The sequence below is a fragment of the Chiloscyllium plagiosum genome, unplaced genomic scaffold (assembly GCF_037043375.1).
Source record: "Chiloscyllium plagiosum isolate Xiang-an unplaced genomic scaffold, Cpla_swu_hap1 HiC_scaffold_10, whole genome shotgun sequence".
Lineage (NCBI taxonomy): Eukaryota > Metazoa > Chordata > Chondrichthyes > Orectolobiformes > Hemiscylliidae > Chiloscyllium > Chiloscyllium plagiosum.
The window spans coordinates 113,336,429-113,356,251 of NW_028270148.1; the positions used below are offsets into that span (position 1 = coordinate 113,336,429).

Here is a 19,823-nt window from a genome sequence, read left to right on the forward strand (position 1 = left end):
CATCTTCAGTGAGCCACCGGATGAAGCACTGGTGGCATGGCCCACTTTCTATTTACATGTTTGGGCTTCCTTGAGTCGATGATGTCATTTCATGTGGTGACATCATTTCCTGCAGTGATGTCATTTCTGGTTCTTTTTCTCAGGGGGTGGTTAATGGGATCCAAGTCGATGTGTTTGTTGATAGAGTTCCAATTGGAATGCCATGCTTCTAGGAATTTTCATGCATGTCTCTGATAGGCATGTCCTGGATGGATGTAATAATGTCAACAAAATGTACCATTAGGATTTCTTTAGCTGACTTTGGAATGAATTATGTCTTAACATCATGATTTAGGAAATTGAGAGATTGGTTCGTATGAATTGTTTTCAATGAAAATCATTAAAGTTACCAAAAAGAACTGAGAACATGTGACCTGCAGCTATATTGTTTAGCTCTCCTTAATGCTTTGGACTAAAGACAAAAAACATTTTGCTCCGATTTGGATCGATTTTATGCTGATCACCCATTTTCTAGCTGAAATGTGTAATTTCAATGCCTGCCGTACAGATCCAGATTTATTCCTTGCGTTGTTTCAGCATTGATTCACTCTTCCTGTGAATCAGAAAGCTGTGAACTCAAGCTCCTGTCTTGGCTGTTGAGTGGGTAACCTAGGCTGACACTTCAGTGTAGCACCGATGCAGTGCCGTGTCGTCAGAGATGTTCCTTTTCAGGTGAGAAGATTAAATGGAGGACCAATCTACTCAGATGAACATAACACATCCAAGCACATTATTAGAAGAGGAAAAGAATTGCTTTCAGGAGTTGGATGACACCTTTCTCAATGTCACGAGGATGGTCTTCTCTGGTCATTTAGCCACTGTTGCTGTTTACTGGATGTTGCTGTGTGAAAATTGTCATTTACAACAGTGATTGCAGTTCAAAAGAACTTTTATCTGTGAAGAATCTTGGCAGTCAATATTGTGAAAAGCACAATACAAATGCAACACGGTCTTGCTGCAATGTTCATTGGTTTAGTTGTAAGTTGAGTATTTTCTGTTTATTCTACACAGGACATGGTCGTCACTGACAAGATCAGTATTTGTTGGCCATTACTAATGTCACTGAAAAGGTGGTGAAAGTCCGCCTTCTTGAAATGTTGAGCTCATGTGAATCCTACAGAGATGGCCCATTAATGACTTGCAGGAATTGGTCCCAGTGATGATGAAAGATGTATTTTGAAGTCAAGTTAGCATATGCTTTGGATAAAGTGAGGACCACAGATGCTGGAGATCAGAGTCTAGAGTGTAGTGCTGGTAAAGCAGAGCAGGTCAGGCAGCATCCGAGGAGCAGGAGAATCAACATTTTGGGCATACACCTCGACACTGTCCTGTCCCCCTTAGTCCAGGAACTCCCCACCTATGTTCATGACACCACCCATGCCCTTCACCTCCTCCAACATTTCTATTTCTCCAGCCTCCAACGCCTCATCTTCACCAAGTACATCCAGTCCATGTACATCGGCACCACCCCCACCTGTTCCTCCGCTACATCAATGACTGTATTGGCACCACCTCGTGCTCCCATGTGGAGGTTGAACAGTTCATCAACTTTACCAACACCTTCCACCCCAACCTTAAATTCACCTGGACCATCTCGGAAACCTCCCTCCCCTTCCTGGACCTTTCCATCACTGTCTCTGGCAACTGACTAGCAACAGACATATATAGTACAAGCATACCGACTCCCACAGCTACTTAGACTACATCTCCTCCCACCCTACCTCCTGTAAAAACATCATCCCTTATGTCTAATTCCTCTGTCGCATCTGTTTCCAGGATAACCAATTCCACCTCAAAATCCCAGATTGCCTCCTTCCATGAGCGCAAAGTGGTTGACGATGCCCTCCAATGCATCTCCTCCATTTCACGCACCACTGCCCTTGAATCCCCACCCCTCCCAATGCAACAAGGACAGAACCCCCCCCCCCTCCTCCCCCACTGGCCCTCACCTTCCATCCCAACCTCCGCATACAACGCATCATCTGCCACTTCCGCCACCTCCAAACAGACCCCACCACCAGAGCTATATTTCCCTCTCCACCCCTATCAATGTTCTGAAAGGACCATTCCCTCCGTGACTCCGTCAGGTCTACATCCCCCACCAACCCACACCCCACTCCTAGCACATTTCCCTGCCACCACAGAAGAGCAAAAAATGTGCTCACACCACTCCCCTCACCTCCATCCAAGGCCCCAAGGGATCCTTCCACCTCCGTCGGAAATTTATCTGTACCTCTATCAATGTCATCTACTGCATCCGTTGCACCCGGTGTGGTCTCCTCTACATCAGGGAAACAGGACGCCTTCTTGTGGATCGTTTCAGAGAACATCTCTGGGACACCCACATCGACCAACCCCACCGCCCCATGGCTGAACACTTCAACTCCCCCTCCCACTCAGTCAAGGACATGCAGGTCCTGGGCCTCCTCCATCGCCAAACCATTAACACCCGACACCTGGAGGAGGAACGCCTCATATTCCACCTTGGGACCCTGCAACCACATGGGATAAATGTGGATTTCAACAGCTTCCTCATTTCCCGGACCCCCACATTATCCCAGGCCCAAGCCTCTTACTCGCCCTCCGGACCTGTCCATCACTCCCCCCTCTGACCTATTATCATCTCCCTCACCTTCATCCACCTATCGCTTTCTCAGCTACCTTCCCCCAAACCCCACCCCCTCCCATTTATCTCTCAGCCCCGACCCACAAGCCTCATTCCTGATGAAGGGCTTATGCCTGAAATGTTGATTCTCCTGTTCCTCAGATACTGCCTGACCTGCTGTGCTTTTCCAGCACTATACTAGCGTATGCTTTGGACAGGAACTTGGAGGTGCTATCAAAGAAGCCTTGGTGACTTGCTGTCAAGCATCTCAGGCATCACCCACTGCAGCAATGTTGTAATCTGGTGGAGAGTTGATGCATAAGGTGGTCAGACAGGAGCAGTCAAGTGATCCTTTAGTTCTCTACTGAATATCTCTAATGTTGGTTCGACTTTTGCAAGTCATAATGATTTAAGAATAAAAATGTTCTTCCAACCTGCATTTCTCAGAGGTAACATTCTACATCACTCTACTCACTGCACAAACTATCGATCACTCCCATGTTCCATGTAATAACTTGCAGGAACAACAGTTCATGCATTAATGAACAAGCTCCCACTGGAGACGGCTGTTTTTTGTACTCAACAGGGCCATCATCAAATTGGGAAGTAATTGGAAGCAGTGAGGGGACATGACAAAGTATCTGTGGGAATAACATTTATTCCCATAAGTTTTCAGACAGCTCAAAAAGTGTGATAATAGGAAGTAAACTTGCTTGGTGCCCTTGGTAGGTGAGTTGTTTGAAACATTTGCTGCTGACACCAACAATCTGTGCAGCAATGTTTCTATTGATCCCCTGAGAACAGTGAATCTTATTTCCAAACATCTGAAATGTTGTTCCTTCATAAATGAAGCTTTTAGTTCTTATGCAAAGAAGGAACAGAATGGCAGCAGCTGTTCAGCTTAACGTTTTATTTGAGGTCAGTGAGTTTACAAATAGCAGTTTTAAACACTATAAAAACACACACAGAAAGTGCTTTCACCGCAGTTATAAATTATAAATGATTATACAATTAGGTGCATAATCAGGCTGAGATTTGCATTATTTATGCTTATATACACGATATAATAGATCATCTTGAATGATACAGGACCCTCAATAAATTCCCATAGTCACTAAAAAAATACTTTAAAAAAACGTACTCATTTTTCCATTTACAATATTTATATTGTTTTCTTGTTCCTTTTCAGTCTACCCGGTAGCCAAGTACAAACATTAGAACCAGCCTAAAATCAGGAACATAACTGGTTTAATGAACTTAATGATTGTCACAACTATATTATAAATGTAAAACTTGTAAACCAGAAACTGTTTCGTGTAGCTCTCTTCACATGAAAGTTACTAAAAAGTAGTAATGACCATTATTCATTAATCCTGGTTTACAGAAGCTAAGTAATCTACACAACAGAAACCACAAATCCCATACAGTAAACATTTTGCATTCATAACGTGGTGAAAAGATGTACTATAACAATACTGGATTGTTTCTACCAGCTCTCTGCAATCAGGTTACCTGAAAAATTAATGAAAAAGATGACTATTTTCCTATTTAATAGAAGTTCATGAGACAATATGGTGTGAAATGCCTTTGGTGTGGCTGGGATTACTTTTATTGCACATTACACACAGATCAAATTTCAACCTTTTTAAAAAAAATCCATCTTGGACTAAACTTATTCAAGCTTTCCCATGCAATAGGAGCTGCATTTCCAAGCAGGAAGTAAGGTGAAATTGTGCTTTGGTACATAGTAATGTTTTAAGTAATAATGTTGTGTCTTTCTAACTGTCCAGCCACCACATAGTAACTTTGGCTCTCTCCTATGCTCTTTACCATGCAGCTATGAGTGCTATTGCACAGCAGAATTATTCACATGTGGGAATTTTAATAAGTTGAGATGACCAATTGTAAATCTTTGATTAATGATAACTCATAATGGGAAGCCGAGGAAGTGATTATATTTGAAACAAGTGAAAAACTGAAAAGTTAATACACACACCTATTCAGCTTTGAGCAGTGAAAATAAAAGTCTGAATTTAAAGCAGAAATTGCTGGAAAAGCTCAGCAGGTCCAGCAGCATCTGTGCAGAGAAATCAGAGTTAATGTTTCAGATCCAGTGACCCTTCCTCAAACTGGCGGTTCATTAATTCTGATTTCTCTCCACAGATGCTGCCAGACCAGCTGAGCTTTTCCGGCAATTTCTGTTTTGTTTCTGATTTGCAGCATCCGCAGTTCTATTGGTTTTTATAAAAATTTGATGGTGCACTGAAGAAAAAGATTATCATGAGTATAGCAAACGTTTTTAAATATATTGCATGTTACAGAATGAAAATGTAACTGAATGATTTAAAACTTTGGTTTCCTGTCTCCAATGTGTCTCCAATAGTTTCTTCAAGTTACTATAATTGGTAGTTCAGTAACATCTACATTTAACTGGGGATTTTGACAATCACGGTTTCATTTAACCAACGGCTACCTCCCAAATACGTGACAATGTTACTGAACAAAAATACAAATAAACCAAGAGAATGGTTGTAACAACAATAGATGTGCTCAACAGAACTTCATTCTACAATGATGGGTGATTCGACACCAATTCCTAATGCTGCATAGTTATATAAAATGTAATGTTAACACCTTTCTTTTTATCCCCAGTATTTCTTGCTGTAGTTCATTTCTGCCCAAGCCTGCACTGATAGAGAAGTCAGCTCAGATTTCCTAGGACCTCTCATGCTAATACCGAGTCACAGCTCATCCTGAAGGGCGAGTGGAGTGTTACAGTTACATCATCACAAAGGTCAGCAGTCTCAGCAAGTGTCAAAGGTTGAACACAAAGCGTCTTGTGACATTTCACACCGGAGGCACTGTATCAATGCAAATTCTTGACTGCAGTAAGCTGTGCATTTAAATATTGGAAGTGGAAACAAGCCAAAAATTGACCTCTTGCTCTTTGACGTGCCGGTCAATTTTGCTTTCTTATGACTTGCAAACAAATTACAAATTAATCATTCTGCTGTGTTGCTGACAGAACTCTATTTAATTTCTGCATGAAACACAGAGTTCTGCTTCTTGAGTTTGAACTGGACTGCAAAATTAGAGCCTGTTCATATTAACAGGACAATAACATTTGGCACCGACATTAAATGGGTGCATTTGCCCAATTTTTGGAACTACAAAGTTTTTAGTTGAAGACCTAGGTTTTACAACAAATGACTATTCCATTGTTTAAGTTAGCTATTAAATCAGTTGGGGTATTCTTTTGGTTAAAATAGCACCACTTTGTATATAAGTGAAAAGAACAACAATTTTTAAATTATTTTGTTTACTAGTCTGCAAAATTAAAAATAGGAGTAGAAATTTGCATCAGGTGATGCAGAATGAAGAGGCATATCAGACTGCCTGTTATATGCAATATCTGAAAACCTGTTTCAGAGATGTTACAACACACCTCTGGGGGAGGTGGGACTTAAACTCAGACCTCCTGGCTCAGAGGTGGGACACTGCCACTTTACCCATGAGACAGCCAAGATCTTGTTGCATTGTCAAAAGTGGAACAGGTATCAGGTGCTGAGTGTAATGGGCAACTGATTCAGTATCATCTATTCTCTGCCACAGTCCAGGACAAATTTCCAACCCACCACTTCTTATTTTGCCCATTGTCAGTTCCAAATCTCATTTGAAATTTCATAAGACTAAGTGATTTTAAGGAAGGCATCCCTCTAAAAGTGTAACAAACACCTTTAAAAAGGCATCAATTAAAAGATGCTGGGATGCTTCAGATGTGCATTTACAGGTGAATAAAAATGTTTGTGTGGCATTGATTCACAATATTCCCATGTGATTTCCCAAAACAGTGGATACAATTTTAGCAGTAATCTGTTGTAGCCATGACGTCCATATATAGGGAGCCAATTTCCCCACGTGTTAGGTGACTATTGTTCAAATTCAGAAGAGTTATAGTTTGTAAATTGGTCAGTGTAAGCAGCATTATGATATTCAGACTAGATTAAATAATTATACATTTGCAGGGTACTATAAGTAGTTAGGGCAACTGTACAGTAGCTGTACTGTACATATACATTATTACTGTACTTTATAAGCACCTTTACTAGATCAATAAGCCTGTTCTCAAATGGGCCTATAATCTGTTAAAATCTTTAAACACCATTTCCATGTGTTCAAAAACATCAGAATAAACTAAAAATGTAAAGGTCAAGACTAACCATGTTCTAAGAAGAGTACTCTTAACGTGAACTGATTATAACCACAGTATTTAGTTAATGGTTCATGTTGGAATAGCTGATGAAAAAAGATATGTATTCAGTAGGAATGGGTCTTTTGTTAAAACACTTGTGTTCCAATTTGTGCATCAGTGAGATGAACTAGGCTTTTAAAAAAAATCTACTTTTGCTTGTTAGTCTGCAAAAATTAGAAAGTCAGTAGTGGAGGTGGTGATGCCGAATGAGGAAGTGTCATTGTCATATGCAATGTCAAAGATCCTGTTCTATTGTCTGCAGTGGAACAGGGAAAGGTGCTGAGTATAAGAGGCAGCCAATTCAATACCATCCATTCTCTGCCACAGCCCATTGTCAGCCATTTTAACCATTGTTACTAATCTAGATAAACAGAGTTTGGCTTGTGCCAAGCAGCACTGCAATTATCAATTGCTTCCTACTGGCTTGATGAAATGTAAGCTTTTACTTCTAATTGGAGAATTTTACTCAATGGACTACAAATCAAAATTATTTTTAAACATTAAAAAGAGCTTATTCACTATACATATTTTTATATAACAAATGGTGGTGCTTTACAATGTAAACATAAGACATGAGATACCTTTCATAATGAAACTGCCGAACAGTAGATGATTCGCTTCCTTGCTTCAAAAATCTAGTCTGGTGTTGAGAAGGCACTGTTTTTGGTCCTGATATTTTTAAAAAGGGGTAAAATCTTTTGGTTATCTTACACAGCTACCCAGTGCCGTGACTGCTGAAGTCAAAAACTCCTTTCCTGAAGAAAGGTGTAAACTCACACAGACTGTGCTTCGACAGTATAAAGTCCTTGCTGTGTGGGTTTATTGGTGAAGTTGGAGACTTTAGCATCAACGTGAGGAAGTTCCTGAGGTATCTCTAAAAGAGAAACAGAATAAACAGATTGAATCTGTATCATAACTCTCAACAGGTTTTGATCAAGTCAACAGAGAGAAGTGGTTTCTTCTGTGAGGAGGGTCAGTAACATTGGCAAAGCAATGAGAGGAAGAGATATTTGTTTACACAGTGAGCAGGATCTGGAAAGGGGATGGGAGGTAGCGCAAGCAGATGCAATAATAACTTTCAAAAATCAATTTGATGTATATCCTGAAGGGAAGCATTTATAGGCTGTAGTGGAAGACAGAGGAATTGGAGCAATTAAATTCCAAACAGTTAGCACAAGATATATTGATCTGAATGTGTTGTATTATTTTCTGATTATATTGTGGGTTTACTAAATGGATCATTTCTAACTTAGTGACATAGGAACAAGAGGTGACCATTTAAAGCCTTTAGCTTGTCTGCCATTATTCAAAGAGATCATGGTAAATCTGTGATTTAACTTCATATTCTCTGATACCCATAAATAACAATATTGAGTATTTTGTCGACCAAAAGCTGATAGAGAGGGACCGGTTATTGATGCTTTCTGCCTTGCAATCATCAGGACAAACAAAAGAAAGCAAAATTTCAAACAGAGCAAAGGCTTTGCTGCAAGAGAATAAACACGGTTTATTGGTTGGCAAGTCAACTCTGACTGGTCAAGGCAATACCCAGGAGAATGTGCCAGGCAACTCCTGTCCTCCATGTTTTGGTTCAATTCAAAAAAATCACAATGCCTGGACGTGCTCCTTCTTCCTACAGAGGAAGGGTTCCAAAGTTTGATTAAACAGTTTCTAGTAAATGTAAGTGAGCCACATTGAAAACCAGATTCATAATCTTAAATCCGTTTTTAATGTAAAACTTGGCAAAGTCAGGACTGTTCAGTACATCTTGTCAAATTTTTGAAAATGGTAGACATTATGTTCTGAGCTTTACAAGCGCAGGGTGTTTGGATATAGTCAGCACCCTACTCATTACAAACAGCCAAATGAATGTTTTACTTGTCACGTTCCACCAGACAGTGGGACAGATAGCCGAAGGACCTCTCATCACTCTGGCACAGAAATTCACATACCACATTACTCACTTGTGTGGTAGGCAGAATGACTTTTTGACTTGAAGGCAGCATCCTGTTAGTGGAAACACCACTTGTTACTGGATAGTAATAGTTTGAAAATACTAGTTTCATGTGGTGTTGAAATGTTTTAAGATACCTGACTCTTCTAGGTTAATTTGAGATACACTTTGCAAGTCTGAATGTGCCAGCCTCAATCTTGTTTGTAAGCGGGTGCGATACATAATGAGCTGCGACCTGAAGGGCTCTGAAGAAGTTATACCAGATTCAAAACATTAACTGTTTTTCTCTCTCTGCAGATCCTGCCAGACCTGATGGGTTTCTCCAGCATTTTCTGATTTTATTTCAGATTTCCCACATCTGCAGTATTTTGCTTTTATACAAGTAGTGATCTGATCAGTGACATCATTATCTTAAATGATGGTATTGTATCCTAATTTAAACATCCATACATACCAGCTCACTCTTGCCTGCATCCCAACTTGCAACAAGTTCTGTTCGCCCAACCCCTATGGTCTTTGATCTACAGACAGGTTACTTCTGTTGTTTTTCTGTGCTTACTGAAAACAATTGGTAATGCTTTTTGAGTTGGACTGTAGCAGTGTTCAATGTTGACTAGAGTAATTTGAACTTTAAAAAAGGGTTGTTACATTTGGATAAAACCTAAACAATACCTCCAAGTGGCATCGTCTCTCAGCAATCACTCTTTCATCTCGGTTACCAAACAGCTTTTTGGGAGGGAATTCTAGACCGCCAATCTGGAAAATGTAAGGAACAACGTCAGTCTTAGAGTCATAGAGTCATGGAGACGTACAGCACGGAAATAGACCCTTCGGTCCAACTCGTCCATGCCAACCAAATATCCTAACCCAATCTAGTCCCACTTGCCAGCACCCAGCCCATATCCCTCTAAATTGTTCCTAGTCATTTACCCATCCAGATGCCTTTTAAATGCTGCAATTATACTAGCGTTCACCACTTCCACTGGCAGTTCAGTTCACACACACAAGACCTGCTGCATGAAAACGTTGTCCCTTAGGTCTCTTATATATCTTTCCCCTCTCACCCTAAACCTATGCCCTCTAGTTCTGGACTCCCCGACCTCAGGGAAAAGACTTTGTCTATTTATCATATCCATGTCCCTCATGATTTTAGAAACCTCTATAAAGTTCACCCCTCAGCCTTTGACGCTCCAGGGAAAATAGCCCCAGCCTATCCAACCTCTCCTTATAGCTCAAATCCTCCAACCCTGGCAATATCCTTGTATATCTTTTCTGAATCCTTTCAAGTTTCACAAAATCTTTCGATAGGAAGGAGACCACAATTGCACACAGTATTCCAAAAGTGGCCTAACCAATGTCCTGTACAGCCGCAACATGACCTCCCAACTCTGTACTCAATACTCTGACCAGTAAAGGAAAGCATACCAAATGCCTTCTTCACTATCCTATCTACCTGCGACTCCACTTTCAAGGAGCTATGAATCTGCACTCCAAGGTCTCTTTGTTCAGCAACACTCCCCAGGACCTTACCATTAAGTGTATAAGTCCTGCCAGGATTTGCTTTCCCAAAATGCAGCATTTCACATTTATCTGATTTAAACTCCATCTGCCACTTCTCAGCCCTTTGGCCCATCTGATCAAGATCTTGTTTGCCAAAAATTAAGAAAGCATTAAAAAACTAAGGAAGCAATTGCAGACATCTGATGCAGGGTACAATATTCTCACCCTATCATTCAGGGCACACTTGCATATGGTTTTTTTTCCCCCAAGATGGTGGGGCCAAGCCCAGGACTCAACTGCTCCTATCGGCTTTCTCCTTCTTTCTGCCCATTTTTTGAAAAAAAATCTTTTTTCCTTCACTTTCTTTTAAGCCCACGGTGGCAGCGGCAACAACATCAAGATGAACCAGACACGACTCCGCTGCAGCCTGGGGTTTCCTGACGTGACGGTCTTTTCCTCAATGTGGAAGTCTCCTTTATTTTCAGTGTCCAGGTATTCCAGCAGGGGATCTCATCCAGGAGTCTTGGTCTTGGCTCAGCATGGTGGTCTGCTTTGGCGGTGGGCCCAGGCCTAAATCCAGTGGCCCAACATGGTGGTCTCATCCCAGGTGCAATGTCTGGTATTCCATTGTTCTTAAATCGGCCTTCCCCGAGCCCAGGAGCCGTTAACTGAACTGTGATAGACTTTGTCTTAATTTTACTTATTATTATTATATATGACTTCTATCATTAATGTAAGTGCTGTGGTGGGGCGACTTGTAAAACTTTTCACTGGATCTTTCATGTAAAAGTACATGTGACAATCAATTTCCATTCAATTCTGAAGACAACAGATAAGTTGCAGAGATCAAAATAAGACTGAAATGGCTTGATTTTACCAACTGTAATTTGGAAAATGTGTGAATGGATCTTAACAGTATTTCCAATAGAGGTGATTAAGAACAAAAATCTTAGGATTTTTCAAATCACTGTAGTTCAAATCCCAAATCATAATATTCAAACTAAAGAACAACAGAATCCACTAAAATAGAGAAACTAAGACTTCTGGATAATGGCTATATTTTACTGCAACAAACTATTTTCTTTTTGTTTTCTAAACTATAGAAGGAGTATTTACGCTCACATACTCGACAGAATGACAATCCATACAACAAATGGAACTGCTGTTAGCTTCTAATGGATTCACATATTTGACAGTTTCACCAAGTGGCTACATCAAGGCACTACCCTTAGATTTCAGAGAATTTCCCAAACACACAACCAGTAACTCAGTGGTTAGCACTGCTGCCTCATAGCACCAGGGACCCAGGTTCGATTCCCACCTCAGGCGACTGTCTGTCTGGAGTTTGCACATTGTCCCCGTGTCTGCGTGGGTTTCCTCTGGATGCTCCAGTTTCCTTCCATAATCCAAAGATGTGCAGGACAGGTGAATTGGTCATGCTAAACTGCTTATTTTGCTAGGTGCATTAGTCAGGGGGAAATATTGGGCAGGGGAATGGGTCTGAGTGGGTTACTCTTTGGAGGGTCAGTGTGGACTTGTTGGGCCAAATGGCCTGTTTCCATACTGTAGGGAATCGAATCTAATAAATGAATAAAAACTGTTCCAATGACTCTTCCCCTTTGAATGCACCAGAATGAATCTTCCAGAATCTTTAGATAGCTGCAAGGGTGTGTTACTTCACCTAGAGATCACCACCTTCATCTATCTGGCTGTGGTAGCTCAAAAGATCAAGCAGCAACTTCCATCTCCTGGCTGCACAGAACTGCAGTCTATCTGGGGCATTGATTTATAGCTAAGCCTGTCACCTGAGTCAAACATGGCTGCTTCTGCACTCTTTCCTATAGCAACATCGAACATATTAGACTTGCATCTAGATAGAAATTCTGATAGCTATCTAGACTTCAGCTTTGAAGTAAACTGACAATTTACATCACAACAATTTTCAGCCTGATATTTCCAATAGTTTTCTGGGACTTTGAGAGACTCGGGAGTTGACCACTCACTGTGAGTATAAGACCATCAGTTCTGAAGAAGAGTCACAAATCATTAACTCTGCTTTCTCTCCATAGTTGCTAGTTTCTCTAGCAATTTTTGTTTTTGTTTCAGACCTTCAGCATCTGCAGTCCTTCATTTTAGCAAACTTAAGGACACTGCTGCCATTGTGATTAACCACAAACACCTTACAGCACTGCCCTGGAACACAATGTGGGCATCCCTTCAATGTTAACCAACCAGGACATGTTGTCAAGCAGATTTCAGGTGGTCACATGATCTCCCTTCCCTTTAACTTAAAAATGAAAGACAGCTTGAAAACATAACATCGGATAGCTCATTTTGATTCCCCAACTGAGGGGTTCAAAAAAAATAATAGTAATCGAAGTTTCTTGTGGCAACTAGAGGAGTCCTTGATTTCAGCCCAATCAATCCAATAGCACAAAGGTCACCAATGAAACGGCAGTAAAAACAAGGAAGGATATCCATCCTATGTGAAGGAATCTGGAACAATGAGGAAGGGTGTTTGCTCATTTTGGTTTGCAGAATTGGATTGATGAGGAAGAAGAAAAGGGATGAAATGCACAGATCCCATCTATAGAAAAAAAATGGTGTACTCTTGAGAGTTCATATATGATTTGACCACACCCTTTGTGGATAAATCACAGGCAAATATTACAAAATATAACTGAGGTTTCTGCAATCTGATTAAGTGCTCTGCCTACATTTACTGCATGCACAATGGGTGGTTATTCTTGGCACATTATTTAAGTCTCATACTTTGCCAGGCTACTGGGGCTTTAGTGACTGAACACCTATTTTATCCTTATGAAGGAAGAAAACCCACAAACTGAGTGAACTCATATTGGGATCTTTAGCTGGGTAAAGAAAATTGTTGCAGAGAATCCCCTTGAGACAAGGATTGAGAATTACAAGGAAAAACAATTAAGAGAGAAATACACTACACTGTTTTTCCAATATGTGATGTACTGTGCCAAAGACATTTTGGTTATTATTGTTTGCACTGTACATAATGGCCTGACTCTTCCCAAAGGGATGAGAGAGAAAAGAAAGCAATCAGCAGAGTTACACTGATCCACTCAGTCACCACAATATAATATGATGTGTTTGGCCCTTGGTTCATAAAGAATGATACATTGCAATTGACAACTTGTCTACAGCTGTTGTACACACCTTACATCACTTGGTCAGAGTAATTCCATACAAGAATTACTAAATAGATGCACATGTTCCTGGCACTGTACATCAAAGAATGATGATAGATTCTCCTGTCTCTTGAGTGAATGAGTGTTCAGTAAAAAGGAGAAGAATAACAAGACAACTTTACAGTCTAATCTGATGTCGTCGCTTGTATGACATTAGACCACGTCTCAATTTACTCAACCGATTGCAAATACTGCACAAGCCGTCAGGGTTGGGGAGGCCAGGGCTTTGCACCTTGGTTGTTTGTCCTGAAAACTGTAGACTCTGTTTCGAGTATCAAATTCGCTTTTCCAATTAGGTCTGCTCAAAATTCTTTGTTCCGCTGATATACTGGGATCCAGTGTGCAAGCTCCAAGACTTCCTCTGAGATTGTCTTGCTATCCAAGTTTGGGATGTCCTGCTGTTTGAGTTTCTGTGTTTAGCTGGTTGTAGAGTACTGCCCTTAGTGTCCAAGCATGCTCCTTGACAGACCCAGTAAAGCTGAGCTCTGATTGGAGTATGTTGCACTCTGCATGAACAAAGGCAGAAAGAGATCACCTGGTTCATGAAACCTGACCATCGTAACAATGGACAGGTCAATATGGCCAAATACTTCACCCGTACCACACCCACACCCCGTTGAGTATTCCATGGACTCTTCATTCTGTAACTTTGTCAAATAGCTAAGCAAACATTATAGGCCAATTGCATTATTTCTCAATATATCTCTTTTTCTGACTGGTATGTTGATTGTACAGTGTTTCATACAGAATGATTCTTTCAACATAATGGAGTATACTTACAATAATGTCTCAGTTAAACTGACAACCTGCTACTCATTTGCAAATTACTATCCTTGCTTCGTTCTTGATGTAACAAACATTTAACAGTGAAATGCTGGAGAGCAATTTTCTGAACTATTAGCAGAACTCCTGTGGTGTTGACGTGAGTCCTGTGGAGACCATAGCACAGATGTGATGTTGCAATTGTTTTCCTAAGGCCATTGTTCTAGTAGTCACTATGGTAATCCAGGCTATTACAGATCCTTGCAAATTGATATCAATTAGGTTTTTCATTCATTTTAAATTGGTCATAAGAATCCAGGATAAAACATCCACAAGTTTGTTCCATCTTAAGATGCATGTTTGTAAATATGTAAAAACGTGACACCTGTGACCTGACAACCAGGGCTGGATCCTAAGCAGCCCATATCTGCAGGAAACATAGCAACTTAATAGCAGAAGAGGCTGCATAGCTATTTTCTAATCTATCTGCTCCAAGATGTTATTATACACCTCTGGAACAGGGGGACTTGAACTAGAGACTCCTGGCTCGCATGTATAGATACTACCACTATCTCATAAGCTCCCAGAGAGGTCACATATCAGTTTCTCTCCAATTCAGAGGCAGGAAGGAACCCATGTCAGAAAATCACCTGTTCACCATATGTCATTAATGAGCCAATTGACATCAATGATCCAGGGCCTAATGGAATTCAGTGGCAGCTCAGGAATGAGTCTGGCTCTCAACATGGGTGCTGGGGAAAAATAAGCACTACCACAGTCAGGTGGTTATGTGGGGAAAAGAAAAAAAAAATAAACAGGAGTGTCGGGGTTCTGTTCACTCTGAGAAAAGGAAAAAAAAAAGGAGTGTTAGATATCCTGTTCACTCTAAAAAACAAAGTCTGGCTCTCCAATAGTTCCCCTGTTCAGCAAGCCCAGTCAGGATTGTCTGCTCTCTTTGGTTTTGGCAAGGGACGGGTTGCTGATTCAAATGCATTTACAGTTGGGCTGAGGGTCCCAGCATCTCGGCGAGGGGATGGCCATTGAAAGCTACTCCCTTGCCCTTTCTGTTCTGTGACTCTGACCCCATTCTCCAGAACAGCCACATCCCAGTTTAGCTCTCAGTGTCTGACTGGCCAGCTGGGAGTGGCAGGACTTCTATCCCTGGTCAGTGAGTCTAGAACCAGGAGACAGTGTCCCAGATGAAGGAACAGGTCATTTAAGACCAAGGTGAAGAGGGATTACTTCACTCAGAAGGTGGTGTTACTCTACCTCAAGGGGGCAGTGGAAGCTCAGTAACTGAGCATGTTGAAGACACATCAACACATGTTTGGAAATGAATGATAGAAGGAGATGCAAAAAATAGGGAAAAGTTGCATTGAGGTAGATGATCAGCTATGATCTGGATGAATGGTGAAACAGTCTTTGATGTGCTGAATAGCCTATTGTCATTCCCAAGTATCTCCACTTGCACAAGGAACTCTTAATCAATCACATGAGGCTGAAGATTTCCTGAATTGCATTTTCTAAGAGTTAGTAACCTTGCAGTCAAAGCAAATTAGTGAAGGAAGGTAGGAGAACTTCCAACACAACACTGAATTACACGGACAGTGACAGCTACTCAATAAGGGAAACCATCGTGAAGCAAGTGATGGCTACAAGTTGCTGCATTGCAGTAGTTCAGATGATATTGAAGCCCTGATTGTGCATCACCTTCTGAGTGCTGCAGGAAAGAAACGTAAAAGTGAGAAAAGTCTTGAGATGGGAAAGAAATCCATCAGTACTTTTGGATCATGTAACAACTGAGGAAACAAAGGAAAAGAATTGGAATCTGACAAACTAATTTTGTGGATTCCAGTGTCATTTCCATCCAGAATACTTATGTGATCGTGCTTGGTCAGGTAAAATATGAAATGAGGCACACTGATATGCAGATGCAGTGATTATAGGAAATAGCACTTTCGCGAAGCATAGGAAATTGCTTTCGACAATTCATGTAATTTTTTTTCCAAAAAGCAATCAGCTTAGCATTGCCATTAAATAATGTTTGAAAAACATTTATTCGAACTGACAAAATGAAATGACGATCAGGAGTTGCTGCTACGTAATTGGTTGAGTCTGTTGACAAGATTGCACATGATATGAAACAAAATTCTGATTTTGAATTGTGTTCATCTTTTTATTTTTGCAAATCATTACAAGACAAACCTCCATAATGATACAGACACATCATATAGTCATACAGCACAGAAACAGACCCTATGGTCCAATTCATCTGTGCTGACCAGACATCCCATTCTGACCCTAGTCCCATTTGCCAGCATTTGGCCCATATCCCTCTAAACCCTTCCTATTCATACACCCATCCAGATGCCTTTTGAATGCTGTAATTGTAGCCGGTTCCACGACTTCATAGAACATAGAACAGTACAGCACAGAACAGGCCCTTCGCCCACAATGTTGTGCCGACCATTGATCCTCATGTGAGGTAAACCTAATGTACAAACTCTCAAATTTCTGTGACCATATGCATATCCAGCAGTCTCTTAAAATATCCCCAATGACCTCGCTTCCACAACTGCTGCTGGCAATGCATTCCATGCTCTCACAACTCTCTGCGTAAAGAACCCGCCTCTGACATCCCCTCTATACTTTCCGCCAAACAGCTTAAAACTATAACCCCTCGTGTTAACAATTTCTGCCCTGGGAAAATGTTTCTGGCTATTAACTCTATCTATGCCTCTCACTTCCTCAATCCATACACGCACCATCCTATGCCCTCTACCTTTGGATTCCCTTAACCTCAGAAAAAACCTTGGCTATTCACCCAATTCATGTCCCTCATGATTTTATAAACCTCTATAAGGTCACTCTCAGCCTCTGATGCTTCATGTGAAAAAAGCCCCAGCCTATTCAACCTCTCCCTGTAGCTCAAACCACTTTGAGCTTGTAAATCCTTTCTGTATCCTTTCAAGTTTAACACCATCTTCCCTATAGAAGGGCAACCAGAACTGCATTCAGTACAGGTTGTTCTGCTATAATGTGAGTTTTGTTAATGCTATTGATGAACTGGGGACGTCGTTTCGAAAGTGTGAACTTTTAATAAGTGTTGGCTGTAATGCGATTACATCGTCAACACTTTAAGCACTGTTTCGTAAGTGCGATTTTTCTATAACATTCTTGTGTTCCTCTATAACTCAAGAATGCAACTGTCAATGTATAGAAGAACTATCTGCATTCTAAACGTGGCCTCACCAATGTCCTATAAAGCCGCAACATGACATCCCAACTACTGTACTCAATGTTCTGACCAATGAAGACAAGCGTGCCAACTGCCTTCTTTACCACCCTGTCTACCTGCGACTCCACTTTCAAAGAACTATAAACCTGCACCCCTAGGTCTCTCTGTTTGGAAACAATGCCCAAGACCCTACCATTAATTGTAGAAGTCCTGCCCTGGTTTGCCATACCAAAACAGAACATCTCACATTTATTGATATTAAATTCCATCCGCCACTCCTTGGCCCATTGGCCCATCTTATAAATGTCCCATTGCACTGAGATAATCATCTTCACTATCTACTACCCCCCCAATTTTGGTATCATTTGCAAACTTATTGACCATACCTCCTATATTCACATCTAAATCATTTGTATAAATGAAGAAACGCAGTGGACCCAGAACCGATCCTTGTATATAATCAAAGAGTAAATTTTTCTAGATTTTAGCATACTTCTATCAAGCAAAGGGAACATTATAAAGAACATTCTAATAATGCATTAGAAGCATTCCAAAGATTAAAGACATTTTTGTAACAGATATTTTAATAGGAGCCTTTGATAAATTGATATAATGCTCAATTTATTAATTCATACAAAGTCCTCAGAATGTCCCACAGAAGAAATTTCATGCAAATATTAATTGAATTTCCTGGCTTTGAGAGCAGAGGCAAAACAAAAAGGATGTCAATATTAATTTATCTTAAATTAACGCCCCAGGTAAAACCTCTATGTAAGTATTTTATGTTTTCTCTCTTTCAGATACAAGACTAAACCAGATGGGGAAAATATGTAACAAGATAAACACAGTGTACTCAAACTAAGAACTAGCAACCCAAGTAGAATTATTCTCAATTTAACTAATATACTGTACTGGTCTTTATTTCAAACAGATGCTTCTTTGACCTCCTCCACCACAACCCTGTATATATAGAGCAAAGTTTAGTATTAAATTGAAAAAAATAAAAAGTTGCATGTTTCTATGGAAAATATTCCTCCAAATTTATTTAGAATCAATGTGTCACCCTTCCATCAGCACACAACTAAATTTTCACAACATAATGTTTTATTGTTTAATTAATAAATAAATACTTACCATTTTGGGTTACTGTTGCCACTGAAGTCATTTCAGGTCATACACAGAAATTTCACATGAATCTCCAAGTGAAATCACCAATTTTCTGTTATGCAAGATTGTCAAGAGAGGTTAAGATGATTTGGATGGGAGCATAAGAGGTATAGTTAGTAAGTCTACAGATGACACCAAAATTGGAGATGTAGTGGACAGGGTTACCTCAGATTACAACAGAATCTTGATCAGATGGGCCAATGGGCTGAGAAGTGACAGATGGAGTTTAATTCAGATAAATGCTGTATTTTGGGAAATCAAATCTTAGCAGGACTTATACACTTAATGGTAAGGTCCTGGGGAGTGTTGCTGAACAAAGAGACCTTGGAGTGCAGGTTCATAGCTCCTTGAAAGTGGAGTCGCAGGTAGATAGGATGGTGAAAAAGGCGTGTGGTATGCTTTCCTTTATTGGTCAGCGTATTGAGTACAGGAGTTGGGAGGTCATGTTGCAGCTGTACAGGACATTGGTTAGGCCACTGTTGGAATATTGCGTGCAATTCTGGTCTCCTTCCTATCGGAAAGATGTTGTAAAACTTGAAAGGGTTCAGAAAAGATTTACAAGGATGTTGCCAGGGTTGGAGGATTTGAGCTATACGGAGGGGTTAAATAGGCTGGGGCTGTTTTCCCTGGAGCATTGGAAGCTGATGGGTGACCTTATAGAGGTTAATAAAATCATGAGGGGCATGGATAGGATAAATAGACAAAGTTTTTCTCGGTGGGGGGTGTCCAGAACTAGAGGGCATAGGTTTAGGGTGAGAGGGGAAAGATATAAAAGAGGGGCAACTTTTTCACACAGAGGGTGGTACGTGTATGGAATGAGCTGCCAGAGGAAGTGGTGGAGGCTGGTACAATTGCAACATTTAAAAGGCATCTGGGTGGATATATGGATAGGAAGGGTTTGGAGGGATATGGGCCAAGTGCTGGCAGGTGGGACTAGATTGGGTTGCGATATTTGGTCGGCATGGGTGAGTTGGACCAAAGGGTCTGTTTCTGTGCTGTACATCTCTATGACTCTGAGAAATTTGCACATGAAGCATTGACCCAAGCTTTATTTGTTGTAATCCATTTAACTGAATCCAGTCAACTGA

The 19,823-nt window shown here is 40.6% G+C and overlaps 1 protein-coding gene across 3 annotated transcripts in view; it reads right to left on the reverse strand.

The window, feature by feature from the left end:
* Nucleotides 1-3,539: 3,539 nt before the first annotated feature.
* Nucleotides 3,540-19,823, reverse strand: part of kif16ba (kinesin family member 16Ba) — a 140,956-nt gene continuing 124,672 nt past the window's right edge. The window contains exons 25-27 of one of the 3 annotated variants that reach the window (XM_087991676.1): nt 9,523-9,606; nt 8,861-8,903; nt 3,540-7,770 (exon numbers count right to left, since the gene is read on the reverse strand). In XM_087991676.1, the coding sequence (XP_087847802.1) occupies nt 7,670-7,770; nt 8,861-8,903; nt 9,523-9,606 (228 nt within the window). In that variant the 3' untranslated portion in view covers nt 3,540-7,669. Of the gene's footprint in view, nt 7,771-8,860; nt 8,904-9,522; nt 9,607-18,702; nt 18,788-19,823 lie in introns of those variants that run through there. The other 2 variants (XM_043696646.2, XR_015758544.1) reach the window with 2 other exon arrangements.